Consider the following 19,227-nt stretch of genomic DNA (forward strand, 5'->3'; position numbering starts at 1 on the left):
TCTATTTATTGACTTTAAAATTCATCATCCAAAGACAGTTAATACATGACTGTTTGGTAGCAAGAGAAACATAATTAAGACCGCAATGACCCACCCACCCCAAAGAAAAACAGAACCAAACAAACCCCATCTGAAACCAGACCTTTGGAGCGGTAGCTGAAGCAGCGAGGGGGCTGGGGCTCAGACTGGCTCCTGTGGTCCAGGGGCAGGGCAGAGGCTGCCCTCGAGTGATTCCCAGGTGAAGAGGCCTGTCCAGCCCCTCGGCTTTGGGCATCTTTCCTGGAGGGGCTGCCCTTGGCAGGAGGGGTGTGAAGAGAGGGATTTGTGGTCAGAGTGAGGGGGCTCCTAGGTCCACCCTCCTAAGGTGACCGCGTGTGCCAGTGCATGAGACACAGGGGCTGGGAGGCAACTGTGAGGAGAGCAAGGGCCTTTTCCCTTCCTGCTCAGGCCAGCAGAGAGCCCTGTCCAAGCCCCATCCGTGTTCCCAAGTTCAGAGACTGCTGCAGGCACTGCCAACAGACGAGGAAATGCCAATGCCAAGTTGCTGTCCCCATCCTCCTGCTCTGGGTGACTGAGGGACTCGGTCCTTGGTCCTTGGCTCTGGATGCTGGAGGGCGGCCCAATCAGAATAAGGCTTGGAAAGTGTGAAGAGGCAGTGTTTTAGTGCCCTGAACATGCAGTGTGTGTGTGTGTGTGTGTGTGTGTGTGTGTGTGTGTGTGCGCGCGCGCGTGTGCACGCGCGCACATGTATTTAATGAGGGGGGGTTGGTCCCTCCAGGAAGGCTTGGTTAGGGTCCTGGGTGGCCCCCCAGGGCAGGAATAGGTTTCTTTTCCTTCTGTCATTTCCTCCAATCACTCCCTGCCCTAGGTCATTGCATAAATAAGTGCTTGGGAAGGTACACATCTAAAAAGAAACATAAATACTGTACATGGGAAAGGATTCCATCCCCCAGCCCTCCCACTGCCCCAGAAAACCCTCCAAATATTGCACATGGCCCTCCCCAGCCCCCTGGGGTCCAGGCCTCGCCGTGTCTTTGGTAGAAGCTCCAGGGACAGAGGTCTGGGTAGCCCTCGTGCCCCCCACCCAGCCCCCATCATGACCAGGAGCACGGGAGCAGCCAGAGGGTCAGGAAAGGCCTTGGCCCACTGGCCAGCAGGTGCTCCATCAGGACGCTTCCGCGGAAATGGGAGGAGCCCAGCGGCACAGGTGTGCCCCGTTGGACACTCTGGGCAGTCTGCGTGTGGGTCAGGAAGAGGCAAGCAGGCTGAGGGCAGGTGGGTGGCCACGTCCTGAGCCATCTGGACAGGGTCACACCCTCCATAGGAGGAGGTGGTTCGTGCTGTCATCGCGGCCCACGGTCTCGCTGCTGCCGCCGCCCCCACTGCTGAGTCTGAAGTCCTCATAGCCGTCGCCTCCACTGATAACCAGCATTTTTGGCCTGGCCGAGGGGGGTCCTCGGTGCCGAGGGGAGTCCCGGTGCTCCAGCGACGGCAGCTTCTCGGGGCCTGGGGGCGGAGGGGAAGGGTCCCTTAGGGCCTAAGCTCCCGCACCCCAGAAGATAGGAAGAAAGACATGCACACTTCCTATGGGAGATCCTACTACCTGTTAGGCAAGAACTTCCTGTTTGGAAAGAAGTGTCCACTTCCTGGCTGTTAGACAACTTCCTGCCTCCTGGCTGTACTTTTCAGGCAGAAGTGACTTAACGTCCCGGGGCCACGCCACTGCCTGTCTCTTGGTCACTGCGGATACCGTCTTCCTCGGACGGCTTCTGCTTCCAATGCCCTTTCCCAGGTAGGCGCTCAGTCTGCACAGACACCTCCCGCCCGGGCTGCCCTGCTGCTGACCCCCCCACCACCACACACACACACTGCCTTGGGACTATGGTTTCCTGCCCTGCCAAAAGGCTTGGCTAATGGCTGCTTCCCTGATGTACAGCATTTCCTAATACGTTTCACTTTCTAATTTTCATCGTCCTTTTCCTGTCCTACCTGCCACTCTGTGTTCCGCTCTCTGGTGTCATTTCTATTTCCTGCTCTGCACATCACTTCCTGCCCCAGACAGACATCATTTCTAACCCTGTGTTATTTCCTGTTGTGTATGTCCCTGCCTGTGCCATATCCTAATTCTTAGCTTATAGTCACTCGTGTCCATGACACCTGTCTGGACAGAATTTTACACACACACACACACACACACACACACACACACACACACTTTCCTAGTAGATTGTACTTGGGGGTTTCCATAGCCTACTTCCATTTCTTACATTTTTTCTTCCCTCTTAACCCTCTTCTGGCAGGACAGTGGGAAATCCTAACCCAAAAGTCCAATACCCAGGGGTGGGGTAGGATACAAGACGCACCTGTGTCTGGGGGAGGTGGCGGGCTGGGGCAGAGCAGGTTAAAGCCATCTGGCAGCTGGACAGCAGCCAGGAAACGGACGTGGCCAGTGTGTCCCTGGCCCAGGCCAGCAGGGCTGAGGGGTGCGCGTGGGCAGCTGACGGTACTGGGCGAGGTGGGCATGGTGAGCACGACGCCGGCACTGGTGCCCACCCACAGCAGCTCTTCACACACCAGCAGCGCTGTGATCCGCAGGCAGGCAGCCTTGTGCTGCCGGATGATGGCGTCCGAGCCTGGGGTGGGAGACAGAGAGCTGAGGCCAAATCCTGGCCCTGGCGCAGCCTCGGGGATGGGGCGGGAAAGGCCCCGCGGGAAAGGAAGTGGTAGACTGAGGCCACTACCTGCCAGCATCCTGTGCACGGGAGGAGTGACGTCGACCTCTGCCAGCTGCTCAAAAGTGTCTGGATGGTAGAGACACACATGGGCACTACCTTTCAAAGTCACCCACACGCCCAGGCTGGAGTCCACCATGCACGCCACGCTGCGGCTGGGATCCTGCCCCACGTAGAACGTGTGCTGGTGGGGGGTGGGGGTAGAGAGCAGATGGGTGACCGGCAGGCCTGCCTTCCCTGTCCCCTCCCTGCCTTGTGCTTCCCTTATACCCACACCACACCTCCCCAGAAAGCCCACCCGACTGACAGCAAAGGCAGCTTGGCTCCTTGGTCTGGGTGATTAATCTATCCAAGCTTCCGGGGAGCCCCCCACTTAATCCTCAGACATGAGAATGGAGGTGCCCTTCCCCCATGATATTTAAGTGATTTGGCCTCTCCCTGGATACTTTTTTATGCTGCCCCCCACCTCCCACAGTCCCATCTCCCTCTCTCGTAGGCCTGGCTCATCCTAAGTCTGTTCTCCCCATCCATCCCTATTGCTACCTCCAGCTGCAGGGTGTCAGGGTTGAGGACCAGGACTCGGTTCTGGCAGCCACACCATAGCCGCCCGCCCACAGACACCATCTTGGTGATGGGGCTCCCCTGAGCACCCAAGGTCACAGATTTGAAGTTTTGGGGGTCCCAGAAACGACCTGGAGCGAGAACAGGGTAAAGAAAATAGCAAATTCAGTTCAGTATTGCATTTCAGCTTCACGCTCTCCTGAAATGAGGTGCTAACAACCCCATTTAAACCTGAGGACAGCAAGGCCCAGAGAGGGCCTGGGAGGTGCCCAAAGCCACATCTCCAGACTCAGGGCCCCAAGGCTCCAGCCTCCCTCAGGAGAGAGGCCCAACACCACAAGGGCCTCCAGGGCGGGGAGGGTGGACACTCACCTGCTTCTCTTTGGTAGACCACAAGTTCCCCATTAGCCAGAGACACAAACACCTGGTTGTTCAGGTACCTAGGCAGGGCAAGGAGGGGGGTCAGGGGCTTAAGGAGACCCGAGCATGTCACGTGCGGCCAAGGAAATCACAGACAAAATGGCTATGGTTCCCGAGAGTCCACCTCTCCAGGTGAGAAAGCCCGAGTCTACGAGGAGTACTGACTTGCCCACGGTCACACAAGTGAGAGGCACAGCTAGCCTAGGGCCAGGCCTCAGGAGGACCCAGTGGGCAGGAGGACCCGGTGGGCAGGAGGACCCGGAGAGCAGGAGGACCCAGTGGGCAGGAGGACCCAGTGGGCAGGAGGTCCCAGTGGGCAGGAGGACCCGGAGAGCAGGAGGACCCAGTGGGCAGGAGGACCCGGAGAGCAGGAGGACCCAGAGAGCAGGAGGACCCAGTGGGCAGGAGGACCCGGTGGCAGGAGGACCCAGTGAGCAGGAGGACCCAGTGGGCAGGAGGACCCAGTGGCAGGAGGACCCAGTGGGCAGGAGGACCCGGTGGGCAGGAGGACCCGGTGGGCAGGAGGACCCGGTGAGCAGGAGGACCCGGTGGGCAGGAGGACCCGGAGAGCAGGAGGACCCAGAGAGCAGGAGGACCCAGTGGGCAGGAGGACCCGGAGAGCAGGAGGACCCGGTGAGCAGGAGGACCCAGTGGGCAGGAGGACCCAGTGGGCAGGAGGACCCGGTGGGCAGGAGGACCCGGAGAGCAGGAGGACCCAGTGGGTAGGAGGACCCGGTGGGCAGGAGGACCCGGAGAGCAGGAGGACCCGGAGAGCAGGAGGACCCAGTGGGCAGGAGGACCCGGTGGGCAGGAGGACCCGGAGAGCAGGAGGACCCGGTGAGCAGGAGGACCCGGTGGGCAGGAGGACCCGGTGGCAGGAGGACCCAGTGAGCAGGAGGACCCAGTGGGCAGGAGGACCCAGGGGGCAGGAGGACCCGGTGGCAGGAGGACCCAGTGAGCAGGAGGACCCAGTGAGCAGGAGGACCCAGTGAGCAGGAGGACCCAGTGGGCAGGAGGACCCAGTGGGCAGGAGGACCCGGAGAGCAGGAGGACCCAGTGGGCAGGAGGAAGTCTGCAAGTGCAGCCGAGAAGGTCTGGACGGGAGGGCCCCGCGGGGCTTACAGGATGCAGGTCACCGAGGCTGCGTGTTGGAGCTTCATGCTGTTCCTGCGGTCACGGATGCTGTCGGAGGACTGGTACACGTGGACACTGTGGATCAGGGTGTGCACCTGTGACAAGTGCTGGGCACACCAGTCCCTGGAGTCATCCCTCCACCACTTTATCTCCTTATCTCCACCACCACCACCTCCTCGCCAGGTGCCTGCTCAAGGTACTGAGGTCCCACAGCCTCCCTGTGGGTTTCAGACCCAGTGGCAGCCCTGGCTGGCAGTACCCCTGGGGTCTGAACCAAAGCCCCCATGCTCAGGAAACCGTATGCTTCCCAAAGTGAGCAGCTCAGGGATCTGGCACTGGGACCCCAGCCCCTTCCGGGTCCCTACCAGCCATCCTCAGTGCCCAGCCACACGGAGCTCTGATAGGCCTCAGGGTCCACGCTCAGCAGGTCCTCGAGGCTGCCCCTGGTGAAGGAGCCACGGCTGGAGCGGCGAAGGGCTCGCCCATCCATTGGGCTGGTGCCGCAGGGGCCGCCAGGCCCGAAGGAGCCAGACAGTGGCAGGAAGCCAGGCTCCTGCTCCTCCTCTGAACTGGTCGTCTCTGCCATGGCCTCCTTGGAGCTGGGGGTCTCCTCATCTGAGGGAGACAAGGGTCTCTATCTCCACTGCCCTCAGCCAGGCCTGAGCCCTGATATCTTTCTGGGCCTCAGTCTCCCCTCAATGCATCCCTCTTGGCCATGTCCTTCCCGAGGGTCCTTCCGCAGCTGCTCTCCCGACCCCGAGGCCTCTGCATCAGCTCAGGCTCATTACCCTGCTGACAGCCCAGCGCTACAGGCTCCTAGTCCCAGCCTGGCCCCCTCCAATCAGCCACCATCCCATGGACCAAGGGACCAGCCACTCCACACCCCACTCCATCTTCTCTAATTGTCAGTCATTCTAGCATCTGACCTGACTGTCCCACTGTCCTCTGGGTCCTGCCCACCCTGCAGCCCCCTTGCTCTGTGTGCTGACGTCCTGAGACTTGATTCCAGGCCTGGGCTTACTCGGGTCCCTCCTCACCCACCCGTACTCTTAGGCTGCCCTCCCCTCTGGGTGTCCGCCCTGCCTGACAGCCCCACGCTGGGCACTCACTGCCAAAGCTAGAGGAGATGGTGGACCGGCTGGCCTGGCTCTGCAGGGTCCCGGAGGGGCTGGGCGAAGACTCATCGTCCGAGTCACTGTCAAAGGGCACCAATTCCGGGCGGGGGTCACCCTCAGCAGGGCCTGGTGCCATCTCGAGGCCCGATCCGGCAATGGAGATGTGTAGGCAGGGCTGGGGCCCTGACTCTGCCAGCATCCCTGCTTCCTCGTCTGCAGCCTCGACTTCCAGTTCTGGCCCAGCAGGCTCAGGTGCCGACTCCTGGGGGGTCCTCAGTGATGCAGGCCGCTCCCTGGGAGACCAAGGGGTGGGGATGAGAGTCCCCAGGAGCCCAAACTCAGCCCCACTCCCTGGCAAGCCCCCCAGACCCCACACCATGGACACACTCTCAAGGCCCCACCTACATCCTAGGGACACACGCACACCCACACCCACGCGGAGGGACCTCGGTGTGCTGAAGGCAGGAACTCCGTCCAGCAGCCCTGCCCACTGCGGGCCTCACCGTTGGCAGTGGGGCTGCAGGCCGGGCACCGCCCCAATGCAGAGGATGCGAGCGGAGCAGACGGCGATGCAGGCCTCCACGTCAGGCTCGGCGCGCAGGCTCAGCAGGCACACCTGGCCCACGTAGCCGTCACTGTTGCACACCCACACCTCCGGCGCGGGCTCTGGGCAGCTGCTCAGGGTTGGGGCCGCACAGGAGAACTGCAAACACCACCAATGGGGAAGGCAAATGGCGGAATCGCTGCTAGCCCCGCCCAGCAGGACTGGAGGCAGGCCCACATGGGTGTGTATGGATTCCCAACACAGATAATGGGAGCAGTTGCAATATTCAGGACATGTATGTAATACAAAACAGAAACACATGAACACGGCCTGGCTTTGAACATGTGCACCCACGGAACCCAGGTACCTACACATACCTGCATGCCACTGCGTGTTTTCATGATGGGGATGGCCTTCAGGAACTCAGGGTCTAGGCAGCTTTTGCTGGATGCTACAGACAGACAGACAGACACTGCTTAGCATCCACCTCATCCTCGTTCCTACCTCGCCCATTTCCCTTCCTCCCCTGCCCCTCAGGGTCTCTCGAGGGAGAATGAGGTGGATGTGAATTATGCCCGGCTTGCCCCTGGCCTTACACAGGAGATAGACCCAGATGTCTCTAAGAATCTCCTAAGCCATGGACCTTGAACAACAGCTTTCCGTGACCCAGGCTTCCTCCATTGTGTGTGGAGACGAGTGCCATGCACTCCCACCACGGGGCCCCTGACTTGAGCTGACCCTATCTGTGGAATCCCCTGACTTGAGCTGACCCTTTCCGTGGAATCCCCTGACTTAAGCTGACCTTTCCGTGGAATCCCCTCCCTGCAGGGAGGCCCTGGGGGAGCCCTGTTTCACTGCGGGCGTCTAGTCCATCCTCCCACCGCAGGGACTGGAGCACAGGCTGCCACCGTCTCAGCGTGAGGTGCTGCCCACTGCCCACTGCCCACTGCCCGAGGTTCTGGGAGGAGGGCGCCAGCATGGGCCTGGCTTACCCAGCTTCCTCTTGGCCTCATCGAAGGCCTGCTCAAAGCCAAGGCGGGCGTCAGGGTGGGGGAACTCGAAGATGAAGGAGTCCGTGCCCTCGGGCCGCGTGGTACACAGCTCCAGCTTGGTCGGGGGGAAGGAAAGCGCATAGCACAGCGCCTGCTTCTCGGACAGGTCCCGGTGCATGGCGGCCGAGAGGTCCCGAAGCACGTCGTCCAGGCTCTGTGCGGGGAGAGCCCAGGCCTCAGGCCCTCACAGCTCCCCACAGCCTGCTCCTGTCCTGGGGATGATGATGGGACCTGCCTCTCCCTCCCACAGAAAATGGGACCCTATCGCCCCTCTCAGCCCAAGAGGAAGTCTGCATTCCCCCCACAGACAGGATGTCCCTCTCTCCTCCCTCAGCTGGGATGGAACTGTGTCTCCACCTCAGGCTTGGGACACGCTACTTCCCTCTGATGAGGTGAGGCTGTGTTTTCCCTCTTAGAAGAGTGACAGGGATGTCCCCTCCCGCAGACAGGATCAGGGAATCCCCGCCCTCAACTGCAGGCAGCCTCAGGCAGAGGACGCAGACCTGGTGGGGGAAACCGAGGCTCTCAGAGAGCTTGCTCATCTGGCTCAGGGTGGTCAGGTCCTCGTCTAGGCGGCTGATGGCCTTCTGGATGTTCTCCCGATTGGTGGCCTGGGTTGCTCCTAGTGGGACAGAGAAGGCCATGGACAGACCCAGAAACGGACAAGGTCAAGCTTGGCAAGGCACCCCGCCCCTCGCCGCACGACTTGCAGCTGGGTGCGGGGAGCGGCCCAACCAACAGCAAACCCCACGTGCCCAGGAATAAAGCTAGCGGGCAGTTCGCAGGGAAGCCCCAGGCCTGGGGGCAGGGGACTGGGCCTAAGAGCTACACAGCACAGGGTGCGGGGCCCTGGAGAGACCCCTGGAAGAGCACAAAGAGCAGACGGCCCTGCAGATTAGGCGGCGCTAGCTGACAAACTGGCCTGTGCAGCGGTGCAGCCGCCCACGGGGAGTCCGACGTGCTGACTCAGCCTCCACAACGGAGGGGCAACGAGCTGACGCCCTGGGTTTCCCTGGGCTTCTGGGCACCTCACCACTGCCACGCCGCCGGCCCAGAGGCCGGCTCAGCACCCACGCGCCGCGCTGCCTGGCCGGGGGTGCACGTGATAGCCGTGGAGTGTACTAGACCAGTCGGGGCTGGGAGACCTCCTGCTCCTTCGGAGGGAAACGTCCCACAGCTCTCACCGTACGTTTTCTCCCGTGTGACCCTGCCCCACGCCTCGCCATAGCTGATTGGACCGGGACTGGACGCATGACCAAAAGACAGTCATTTTACCAGCTGGCCTGTTCCCTCATGTGAAGAGACGCAGTGGGCCAATAACCGGCTTGGATTCCTCCACAGGGGCCTCTGTGGGGCAGGCCTGGGTTCACCTAGGGGCTGACCAAGTCCCTCCCTCACCTCGGGGACCACCCCAGGTGGTCTGAACTGCCTCCAGCCCAGAGGTGCCCACACCACCATTCTACACCAACCACCTCACTGAGTAAGGTGAGGGGGGATCCTGGAGCAGCAAGGCCAGAGCTGAGGGAGAAAGGCCGATCGGAAAAGGGCATGGTGGACCATGGGAGTTTTAAGGAAGCAGAGAAAGCTGAGAGCAGTGAGGAGAAGAGCGAGCGGGAGAGAGAGACCGCTGGAGCAGGTCCATAAAGCCGCCTCAGCTCCGACAGTCTCAGCCCCAAACAACACGATCTTTCCAACCAGCCTTCTGCTTGCACTGACCTGGGGATACTTGAGTGAGTCTATGTTCCCTGTGCACAGAACTGCTGGGCCAGAACTGTGCCCCCTCACCGAACACGGGGTGCTTCCAGGAGTCCATCGATGGCTAATACAGGGTGTCTGTGCTCCCTGCACCACCCGGCCCAGCCCCGCCTACGTCAGAAGGGGTCTTCGTGGACAGGTCCTGGTCTGCTCGCTGGATGCCAACCAGACCTGTGTGCGCCAGACCCCTTATACTGGACGGGAAAGTAAGGGCCCAAAGCAGAAAAGCGGGAGGACAGCCAGCCTGGCCACAGCTCACACCCACCGGGGGGCTTCTCAGAGGAGGACCCCAACGACCAAAACTCCGAGGCAGCCCCACCTTTGATGATGTCTGCGTCTTCCAGCGGCAGCTTCCACAGCAGCTTGTATTTGCTGGCCGTGTCGATGACGCTGGCTGCCGTGTACCTGTGGGGAGCCACGGGGTGCTCAGGCCAGGGCAGGGGAGTGGGCCCGGGGAGGGACAACTGCTCCCACTTCCCCAGCCCCACCCCACCCGGCCCCACCCAGCCACTCACAGACTCATGGAGCTGCGCCGCAGGGAGCCCGACTTCCGCTTCAGGGTGGTGCAGACGATGAGGTCCGTGAACAGAAAGAGGGACCGGTCCTTCTTGCCGCCGACTGCCTTCTGTGGGGTCCGAGGCAGGATTCAGGCCGAGGCCCACCCTCCTGCCCACAGTGCCCCGGGGACAGCCAGGCCCAGGGAGGGGTGAGGACTCTCCCCCAGCTGCCCAGAGGCAGAGGCAGAGTTGGGACTCGACCCAGGGATCCTGTTGGGGCGGAAGAGCAGGGACAGCCATGGGCAGCGGGTATGAGCAGACGTGTGAACGAAGCAGGGTGGGAGCGGGGACAAGCACGCAGACAGCAGGACACTTCTTACCACTTCAATGACCATCTCCTGCCTCAGGAACCGCCGCTGTGGGGCCTGGAGCTGTGGGACAGGAGGTACCGGTGTCTTGCAGGTAATTATGAATCCTCCTCCCATTCCCAGACCCTGTGGGCCAGGCCAGTGGAAGCAACACCCATTCCCCCTCCTGACGCCGTCAGGCCATAGACACATGGCTAGAGGCAGATGTGGAAGAGGAAGGGCGGACACCGCTGTGGACGTGAACACAGCCACGTTCCAGGTGACCACAGGTGGACAGAGGCGTGGGCAGGGTGGGGCGGGGCTGCACGCACATCCTCCATGCCCTCGATGTGAGCCTCGATCTCCTGCAGCACGCGGGCGTGCCGCTCTGCCTCCTCGGCACTCCGCACGCCCTTGTTGATGCGTTCAGCCACCTGCTTGATGTTCCGCTGTGCGTCCAGCAGGAGCGGGTGGTCCGGGTGGTCCTCAGGGGTGTGCTTCAGGAGGTCCTGGGGTGGCAACAGGGACCAGATCTGTCTGCTTAGCTGCCCTGCTGGGCCCGGGCCCCACACGGACTCTGCAGCAGGAGGGACTATGGGCAGATGTCACGGAGGACTTCCTTTCCTACCTGCGCCCTGGGGACCCAGCCTCAGAGCCCCCGGCATCCCCACACGCCTCCAGGCCTTACCCACCTTCACCAGAAGCTCATAGCGTGGGATCCGCTGCACGGGCTTGATCATGAGGTCGGACAGCGCCTGCTTCTCCTTGTTCTCACGCATGCTTTGCTGAAACCCCAAACAGGGCGGATGGGCAGCTGCGTGAGGTATGACACGCAAAGAAGAGACTATCCAGGGACCATTCCCCAGGAAGCCCCTCCAGCTCAGCCTGAGGGCAGAAGGTGACCCTGGCTAGGGTTGTGGTGCCCAGGCTGGGAGCTCCTGGGGTCCCCAAAGCTGGCCCAAGGTGAGGGTGGCTCCCGTCCCCTCGGCCCGGGCCCACGGTACCTCCAGGAACTTGAGAAAGGCAGGCCTCGCCTCCTTAGCCACACGCACAGCATCCTTCGCGTTGAGAAAGTTATCAATGTAGGCAGAATAGATGTTGACCAGGACTTCCTTGGAGAACTGTGGGTGAAGACACAGGTTGGGGACCCTCAAGGTGTCCCTTACTCCACCTCACCCTGTCCTGGTTTCCACTGATTCAAGAGTCAACATTCCTTCATTGATACAGTCCCTGAGAGATAAGGATGTGCTCGTGTTGTGTGTACATGCTGTATGTGTGACTGTGTGATTAGGTGTGTGCACAGACATACACACGTGTATATCTGCATGCGTGTCTGTCCGTGTGCCTGGATGTGTGCTGTGAGCTCAGACCAGGTTCCCTCACTTCCAATGGAGGCACTTCTATCCCTGGGTCTCCAATTCCACCAAGTCCAGGCAGGCAGGTCTCCCTCCTCCCTCTCCTCTGAGCAACACAGGCTTGTTCTAGCTGCTTGGCCTTTGCTCATGTAATTCCCTCCACCAGGATGCCCTTCCCCCCCAATCTCACCTGTCCTCAGGGCTGGGCTCCAGCTCTGCCTCCTCCAGGAAGCAGCTCTGCCTGGAACTACACCTGGTCTCTGGCCTCCCCTGATCCTCAGGACAAGTTTTCCCTCTCCAAGGAGACAGCTGCCCCCATCCCACCCCATCAAGCCCCGCTCAGGGAAAGGCACACAGCTGGTGGCTAATACCTGCTGCTTGGCTGACAGCTGGGCTAAATGTCGGGGTTCTTGGTCAGAGGCCCTGGCTGGGAGTTGGGACACCCGGTTCCTGTGTCAGCTGCACTATGGATGACGGGGCAACCTGTGGTGGTGTTTCTGGTTCTCCTCCGAGCCTCCAAGCCCATGTGCCCTGCCCATTCCCAACTCCCCAGGCGTGCCTCAGGGTGGAGGCTGAAGCAGCTCAGGAAGGAAGGCTGTCCCCACAAACTGCCCGCATCCTGGGACAGAGCACCCTATGCTGACCCCTCCCTGGAGGCAAGGGCTCCTTTTATACCCCATGGTCAGCATCAAGATCTGAGTGACAGGCTGGTGTGGCTCAGTGATTGAGCGTCGACCTGTGAACCTGGAGGTCAGGGTTCAATTCCCAGTCAGAGCACATGCTCAGCGTGTGGGCTCCAGCCCCAATGTGGGGCATGCAGGAGGTAGCCGATCAGTGATTCTCTCTCATCCTTGATGCTTCTCTCTTTCCCTCTCCTTTATTCTCTGAAATCAATAAAAATATAGAAAGAAGAGGATCTGAGTGGCACTGAGGGTGGTGATGGGCTGGAGATGTCAGCACTCAAGCTGGGGTCCCATCACCGCCAGACCAAGGTTCTCATCACATCCGTTTCAGGTCAGCAGAGACCTTCTAAGACCTCACATCATCACAAACACATCCACATCCCATAAAAATAGATGTTCTTTTGTTTTGCTAGTACAATTTTTAGAAGGAGTTTTACAATTTTGCTTCTTCAAATTATTTGGCTCTGAGTAACTAATTTGCATTTGACTATAATTTATTCATCGTCATCATGCATTCTCGGATATTCTGGCAAAATAACAAATGAATTCTAAATTTAATAAAGAAAATTACATGTTATGTTTTACAGACATTTGGTTAAATGCTTATTAGTTTTGCTTTTTTAATGTGTTTTTTAAAAATTGATTTTAGAGAGAAGGGAAGGGAGAAGGAAAGAGAGATAGAAACATTGAGGAGAAACATCGACTGGCTGCCTCCTGCACTCCCCCTACTGGGGATCAAGCCTGTAACCCAGGCATGCACCCTGATCTGGAATCGAACCAGAACCTCCTGGTTCAAGGATCGATGCCCCGCTGGCATCTTTCCGTCCCCCCCCCCCCCCCCCCCCGCTGGCATCTTTTTGAGTTTTGAAGCAATCTCTTTTCAAAGGTCCCAGTCTCTTATGCAGCATCTTTTTTTTTTTTTAATGAGCATTTATTTGAGCCAAACTGATGACATATGGCAGGGAGCAGGATCTCAAATGCTCCTGCAGAATCTTGGGAAGTGTGAAGGCGGAGGGTGAAAGGGAATGCAGGGTGGGACAGAGCATGAGCTCTGGAACCAGGTTTCTGGGGGCTGAATCCTGCACCACCTGCTCACTGTGACTTTGATCAGGTTATCTTATTTCTCTACCACAGAGCCATCAACTTTAAATTCAGGGTAATAATACCACCTTCTTCCTAGAGTTTTTGATATATACAAAGTGGGGCAAAAGTAGGTTTACCGTTGTTCATATGGAAAATAATACAATAATTAATAAAACAAGAATAAACTCTGTTTCATGTACTCCCAACTGTAGATCTACTTTTGCCCCACCCTGTATACTGTATTTAGACTAATGCCTGGCACATATCAAATGCTAAATAGTTAGCTATTATTGAAATATCTGATGAAGAAAAGAGCTGGTCAAGGTAGGAGTTGAGGTTAGGACTAGCATCCCTTTGAGGTCTGGGGCAGCGTCGGCACCAATTCAGGGTCAGCAACCGGAGTTGGGCGCAGGATCAGGTCAGCGTCTGGTTGGGATGGGGGTCCACACCAGAGTCCATCCAAACCCTGGGATTGGGCAATGTCCAGGTTCAGGTCAACCCAGGGTCTGCAGTCAGTGCGTGTCTGGTCCGGTTCTGGGGTTACATCTGGGGTCAGAATCATTGCCCAGGTGAAGTGGAGTGAGGTGGGGTGAGGGGCCCACAGCAGCAGCCAGCCCTGTCCAGGAGGGGCCTGAGGTTGCGAGGTTGTGGGGCTGCACTGTAGGCAGCAGGGCCACTCACCGACTGGATGAGCAGGTCTCCCACCTTCTGCTGGGCGTGCCAGGTCTGCACGCAGTGCCGCACCTGCTCCAGGAACTGCTCGTGGTGCTCCAGGAGCTCCGGGATCTGGTCGAAAATCTCGTCCACCAGCGATGGGTCACACAGCAAGGAGTTCTCTGGCTGCTTCAGTGGCTGCATGTAGCCCTGGGGGACCCATGAGGTCAGTGTGGGTCCCCTCAGAGATGGCACGCCAACCCAGTGGCATAGGTGCACACAGTCACCCAAGCCTGCAGCTCAGTGGCCCTGCCTCTTGGATCTCCCTCATTAGACTCAGATCTCTAGGAGGGAAATAGGAAGACCTATCCCCAGTGCCCCTCACAGCCCAGTGCCTGGCATAGATGGGCGTGAGGGGCTCAGGAAAGGTTTGTCGGATGCATGAACGAACAGAGCTCCCTGGAAGACCCATAGATACACACCAAGTCAGCAGATGTTTTACTGAGCATTTACTATGTGCTGGGCACCGTGCAAAGACTGGGCAACACCAGTGAACAAAAAAGAGAAAAATCCCTGCCCTGAAAGGGTTTATAATATAGTCAGATAAACTACACAAATAAAATAAAATAATAAAAACAAAGCACATTTCATCAAATCTAAGATGTATCTTTAAGAAAAAAATTTGTTGTCAATTAAATGATATGCGTTCAATTATAAAATGAACCTTGATTTCAGAGATGCGAAAATGTGAAGAACGTGCCTTGGAACTGATTACCTGTGGAAATCACATGGTAAGTCAAAAGATGATAACTGCTGTGGGGAAATAAAGCAGGGAGGGCATGGGAGGCCACATGGGAAGTTATTGGAGGCTGTTAGTGACACTATCTGAACATTATGTTAACAGTTTTCAGATCTGCTGGTCAGCCTGTGACTAAACTTCCTATTTTTCACTTCAAATCTGCATTCAGTGGTGTTTCCTGAGCATAAACAGCCCTTGCTCGGTGGCCGTTGTGCTCGTGGAGAGGCTGCCCTCTACTGGCCCAAGCTGTAACTGCAGGCCAAAAAAAAAACCCTGAAAAAGTATATGCAACATCGTAATAAAATGTATATTAAACATTTTAAAAATCTGGCTTGTTTTGTAAGACAAATTCCAGAAAATAAAGCTCAACAGAATCCTCTCACGTGGCTGGGATTCTGAAAAGGCCAGGGGTGATGGTGAGGAGACTCTCCGCAAGGGCCAGTGTGAGCCAGTGAATCTGACTCCTCTACCTCATACAAGTGGAATCACACAGTATTTGTCCTTTGTGACTAACTTATTTCACTGAGCATAATGTCCTCAAGGCTGATGTATATTGTAGCATGTGTCAGAATTTCCTTCCTTTTTAAGGCTGAACAATATCCTGTTGTTAAGTACATACTCTCTGTGCACTTTTGCATCATCATTTGTCCTCATGTGTGGTCTGTCTGCCTGGTTACTGTTGGTCTCTGCCACAGACTGAGCTCCGGGAGACAGGAGCTTCTCTCTCACGCTCCCTGAACCACCCAGAGAATGGCATGAAGAAGGTGCTCTGGAGGGGGTTGTGGAGTGAATTAATGAATACTTTGGATGTCTCCAGGGCTCTGCCTTCTGCCCTTTACTCTCACTCTGCCCAGGTGGCTTGAACAAACTCATCTTTAACTGTGAATGCCAGGCCCCACTTCAGCTGAGACCATGCTGGCCCAGGCATCATGCTGCGCTTCCCCACCTCACCCCCTACAGCCAATCAGTTACCATGCCTGGCCTGACCAACCCACCTCTTAAATGTCTGTCCCCAACTCTCTCTCCCTGCAGCCTCTGCCCTGGTCCTGGCCTCTCCTCCCTCACCTGACCTCAGTGACCTTGGCCTGGCCTCCTCTTCTGCTACCCACCTTCCCAGGAGTCACAGACTTTGTAAAGCACCAGTCATGCTACACTCTGCCCCCGCTCAAAGCCCTTCACTGACTCCCCAAGACGCTCGACAGAGTCCAAACCCTCTTGCTGGTATTCAAGACCCCTACCATGTGGCCCCTCCTGGCTCCCTCAGCATCACCATAGGACCAACCCCTGGGCTCTGTACTGGCCACATGGACCTCTGGATGTGCCAGCTTCTCCTTACTGGACTTTGCCATGCTGTTCCTGCTGCGGAGAAGACAGTTCAGGAGGAAGCCAGCACGTCCTCCAGGGAAAATACGCTGATCCCATGACTCACAGTTGTCCCTTCCATGCTTCAGGAGTGCCCACAGAGTCAACTATGCCCCCAGCAGGCCGAGAGCTCCTGTGCAGGGCCTTGTCTCTCTTATTTATCCCTGTGTTTCCTGCCCCTGGAGGGTCTCACACGCAGGAGCTTAACGTTTCATTCCACTCAACAAATTCCTTCTCAGTCCATGAATAAAATGGAGAGGGGGGTACACCAGAGGGCTTCACAATCTAAGCTCAGACTCCGGATGCCTTGGGGAGTTGGAAGGACGGTGGAGTGAAGGGAGCCGCTACCCTGGGGTAGCCTGGTCTGGCCTCATGAAGGCCCTTTGTATTCTCTCCTGCCCTAGAGGAGGCTTCCTCCCTGGGGGTAGTCGCCTGGGGAGTTCTTTATGGAGGGGTGGTGTTTCCCAGGGTCATCCCTCTCTACCTCTGACTTTGGCTCCCTGTCCGCGAAACGGGAGCCTGAGAGGGGTGAGCCTCACCTGCATCAGGGTGCGCAGCGACTCCACGTATGACTGCTCCGTGTCCAGCAGGGTCATGGTCACGTGCTTCCGCATGTCCTGGGGAACAGAAGGTAAAGGGTGAGCACTGCACGTGGGCCCAGAGAGCCCATCCACACCCTCTCCTGGCCTTTAAGGTTTGCCACCACCCAGGGCTGCTGGCTGTCCTCCAAGGTGCCCTGGACCCACTATGCCAGCTCTCTGCTCACATGCTCCTCCGCAGGGAGGCCCCTGCCCTGCACCTCCCTGCCTCCCCAGAGTGCTCCTTGCTCTTCCACCCCCCTCCCATGGTTGTTTACTTTTGGGCTCCCCTACTGGGCTTCTGAGAAAGACTAAAAAAAAAAAAAAAAAATCAGTAACTTCTCGCATTTGCAAAGGAGGATGCCTGTAGGCCATCCCCCACTCCAGCGGCCAATTCTGAAAACCCCACCTTCAGACTCAGCGCTTGGCTTCCCCCTGAGGGTAAAAGCTGTTACCCCTGCTACAGATGAAGACAAGATGGCCCAGAGAGATGAGGCTGGCCCCAAAAGTCAGAGCTGGAAGGGGGCAGGATCAGATACCCTCAGACAAGGCTGGATCCCAGTTCTCTCATTAAGAGGTTAACTGAGCCCTACTCTGCGTTAGGCACTGTTCTAAGCATTACATATCATTTCATCTCCCTGACCACCCTGTGAGGTAGATGTTGTTATTCTTCTCATTTTAAAAATGAGGGAAAGGAGACCCAAGCACCAATGCCTCCATTCTGAAAATCTGATGAATTGTATTAGAGTCCCTTCAGGATTTCCCAAACTCTGCACCCACACCCACAGGGACAGGGTGTGCATCCCTGACAGGGCAGCCCCTATTCTGTGGGAAGACTTTTCTGGAAACCAGCCTGGGATGCCTCCCTGTGTCCAACCTCCTGGGCCTCACTTCCTTCTGCCCTCGCCAGCAATCCCTGTGCCTCTGGCCCACTCCTCCAGGCAGCCTTCCCCATGGCAGCAGCCCCAAAGCTCTTCCCAGGCAGACTCCATTCCGGGGCTCCTGTAAGTCTCTGGAGTGGTCCTGAGCCAGGCCCCGAACTCCTCTGGGTCCCAGGTCGCCGGGGCTTATTCTTCTCTCTCCACTCTCCCTCCCAGGCCTCAGCTTGCCCAGAGCATCTATTTGCCTGGATCCTACCTCAGGATCCAGCTACCAAGGCCTGCGGATCTGAGTGCACGGGCAACACAAGCTGAGTGTCCTAGTCTGCAGCATCCCTCCAGTCCCCACCCCAAGGAGGCCCTCAGGGTAGGGATTCACCAGTGGGGCTGCCCTGGTCACTGCTGTGCCCAGAGTCTATGCCTGCTGAGCAGACCAAGCCCCAGGTCTGTCCAGCCTGCATGTTCCAGCCACTGCTCACCCCTTTGGCTTGTGGTATGCCTACCTCAGCCCGCCCCCCCCCCCTCCCACAACCTCTGACCCAGGGACTCAGGGGTTAGGCATGTCCTCAAACCTGTCCTATAATGAAGCACACTCAGAAAAGTGGGCTCCTGTTCTAGAAGATCTGGGGTGGGGTGGGTGCATGACACCCGCTTCGGCCCTGTGCTCTGATAGGTGAGAAGGCACCAGGCCCTGCCTCAGGGCCCCCAGCTTCAGACAGACCACCTATTCACAGTGCTTCTGAGACTGTTAAAAAAAAAAAAAATCAGAGCAGCTTGCAGTAGGAGGTAGCATGAGCTGGGCCCACCCTAGGATGGAGAGTTTGGGAGAGCATCAAGGCCCAAGGAAAGGCCCAGATCACACCCCCTCTTGTCCCCTAGGGACATCTCAGCACTTCACAGGTATGGCCTCATTTCGGCCTCACACTCATAGTTCTATGACACAGGTACTGTCATCTTCACTTCCCAGAGGTGAGGAAGTCAAGTTAGAGAGGTGACATGACTTGCCCAGTCACACAGCCAGAGCCCTGTCCTGTAGAGCCAGGACCAGCATCCCTTCAGCTGCCTCAATCTGACTCTTAGGGCCCCAGCACCCGGAGTTCTTGCCCAGACTGACCAGCCAGCTGGGCCATGGGGTCTCCAGCTCGGACCTTACCAGCTATGAGACTTGGGTGGTTACCTAAGCACTTGAGTTTCCACATTCTCCTCTACAAAATGGAGTAATGCCTCCCTCTCAGAACCGTGAAAACAGGACAGCGCTCTCCAAACACACTGGGTCTGCAAGATCCCTTCCTCCTCCACCTCAGCGAGGCTGTTTACCTATGTCCGTCCCCCTGCTGGTCAGAGGCTCCCGGAGAGCAGGGCCAGGCCTTAGAGGCACTTACTGCCCTGGCCCAGCCCTGCCAGGCTCAGCAGTGAGGGTCCTGCAGGGAGGCCTCCTTAGGGAGGCAGGGCTGATGCTGGGCCATTAGGCCCGGAGGCTGGGCAATTCCTGCAGGGAGGCTGGCTTTGCGGTGCCTGCCTTTCCCAGCCTCCTCTCTGCTTAAAAGCACAGCAGGCTGTCACTCAGCTGTCAGGTAGAGGCACAGAAAACAAGGCCAGCTCCCTGCCACTGCACAAACACCCTTCAGCACGTGCCCAGACACGGGCGAGTGTATGTGGGGGTGGGGGCTGAGGGGAA

The 19,227-nt window shown here is 57.9% G+C and overlaps 1 protein-coding gene and 1 non-coding gene across 2 annotated transcripts in view; both read right to left on the minus strand.

Moving 5' to 3' along the window:
- Positions 1 to 733: 733 nt before the first annotated feature.
- Positions 734 to 19,227, minus strand: part of ARHGEF17 (Rho guanine nucleotide exchange factor 17) — a 54,494-nt gene continuing 36,000 nt past the window's right edge. Inside the window, exons 2-21 of the mRNA XM_054725033.1 lie at positions 16,633 to 16,710; positions 13,960 to 14,142; positions 11,162 to 11,278; positions 10,850 to 10,942; positions 10,490 to 10,666; positions 10,191 to 10,241; positions 9,829 to 9,938; positions 9,633 to 9,718; positions 8,062 to 8,180; positions 7,499 to 7,712; positions 6,884 to 6,957; positions 6,466 to 6,665; positions 5,957 to 6,255; positions 5,213 to 5,462; positions 4,836 to 4,922; positions 3,666 to 3,733; positions 3,276 to 3,424; positions 2,742 to 2,916; positions 2,364 to 2,633; positions 734 to 1,506 (exon numbers count right to left, since the gene is read on the minus strand). Of these exons, the coding sequence (XP_054581008.1) occupies positions 1,310 to 1,506; positions 2,364 to 2,633; positions 2,742 to 2,916; positions 3,276 to 3,424; positions 3,666 to 3,733; positions 4,836 to 4,922; positions 5,213 to 5,462; positions 5,957 to 6,255; positions 6,466 to 6,665; positions 6,884 to 6,957; positions 7,499 to 7,712; positions 8,062 to 8,180; positions 9,633 to 9,718; positions 9,829 to 9,938; positions 10,191 to 10,241; positions 10,490 to 10,666; positions 10,850 to 10,942; positions 11,162 to 11,278; positions 13,960 to 14,142; positions 16,633 to 16,710 (2,997 nt within the window). The 3' untranslated portion in view covers positions 734 to 1,309. The remainder of the gene's footprint in view (positions 1,507 to 2,363; positions 2,634 to 2,741; positions 2,917 to 3,275; positions 3,425 to 3,665; positions 3,734 to 4,835; positions 4,923 to 5,212; positions 5,463 to 5,956; positions 6,256 to 6,465; positions 6,666 to 6,883; positions 6,958 to 7,498; positions 7,713 to 8,061; positions 8,181 to 9,632; positions 9,719 to 9,828; positions 9,939 to 10,190; positions 10,242 to 10,489; positions 10,667 to 10,849; positions 10,943 to 11,161; positions 11,279 to 13,959; positions 14,143 to 16,632; positions 16,711 to 19,227) is intronic.
- Positions 6,245 to 6,338, minus strand: MIR9272 (microRNA mir-9272). Its single transcript, NR_128977.2, has one exon. It is a non-coding gene; the product is annotated as a microRNA mir-9272 (primary transcript).

This window comes from Eptesicus fuscus, chromosome 13 (assembly GCF_027574615.1).
Source record: "Eptesicus fuscus isolate TK198812 chromosome 13, DD_ASM_mEF_20220401, whole genome shotgun sequence".
Classification (NCBI taxonomy): domain Eukaryota; kingdom Metazoa; phylum Chordata; class Mammalia; order Chiroptera; family Vespertilionidae; genus Eptesicus; species Eptesicus fuscus.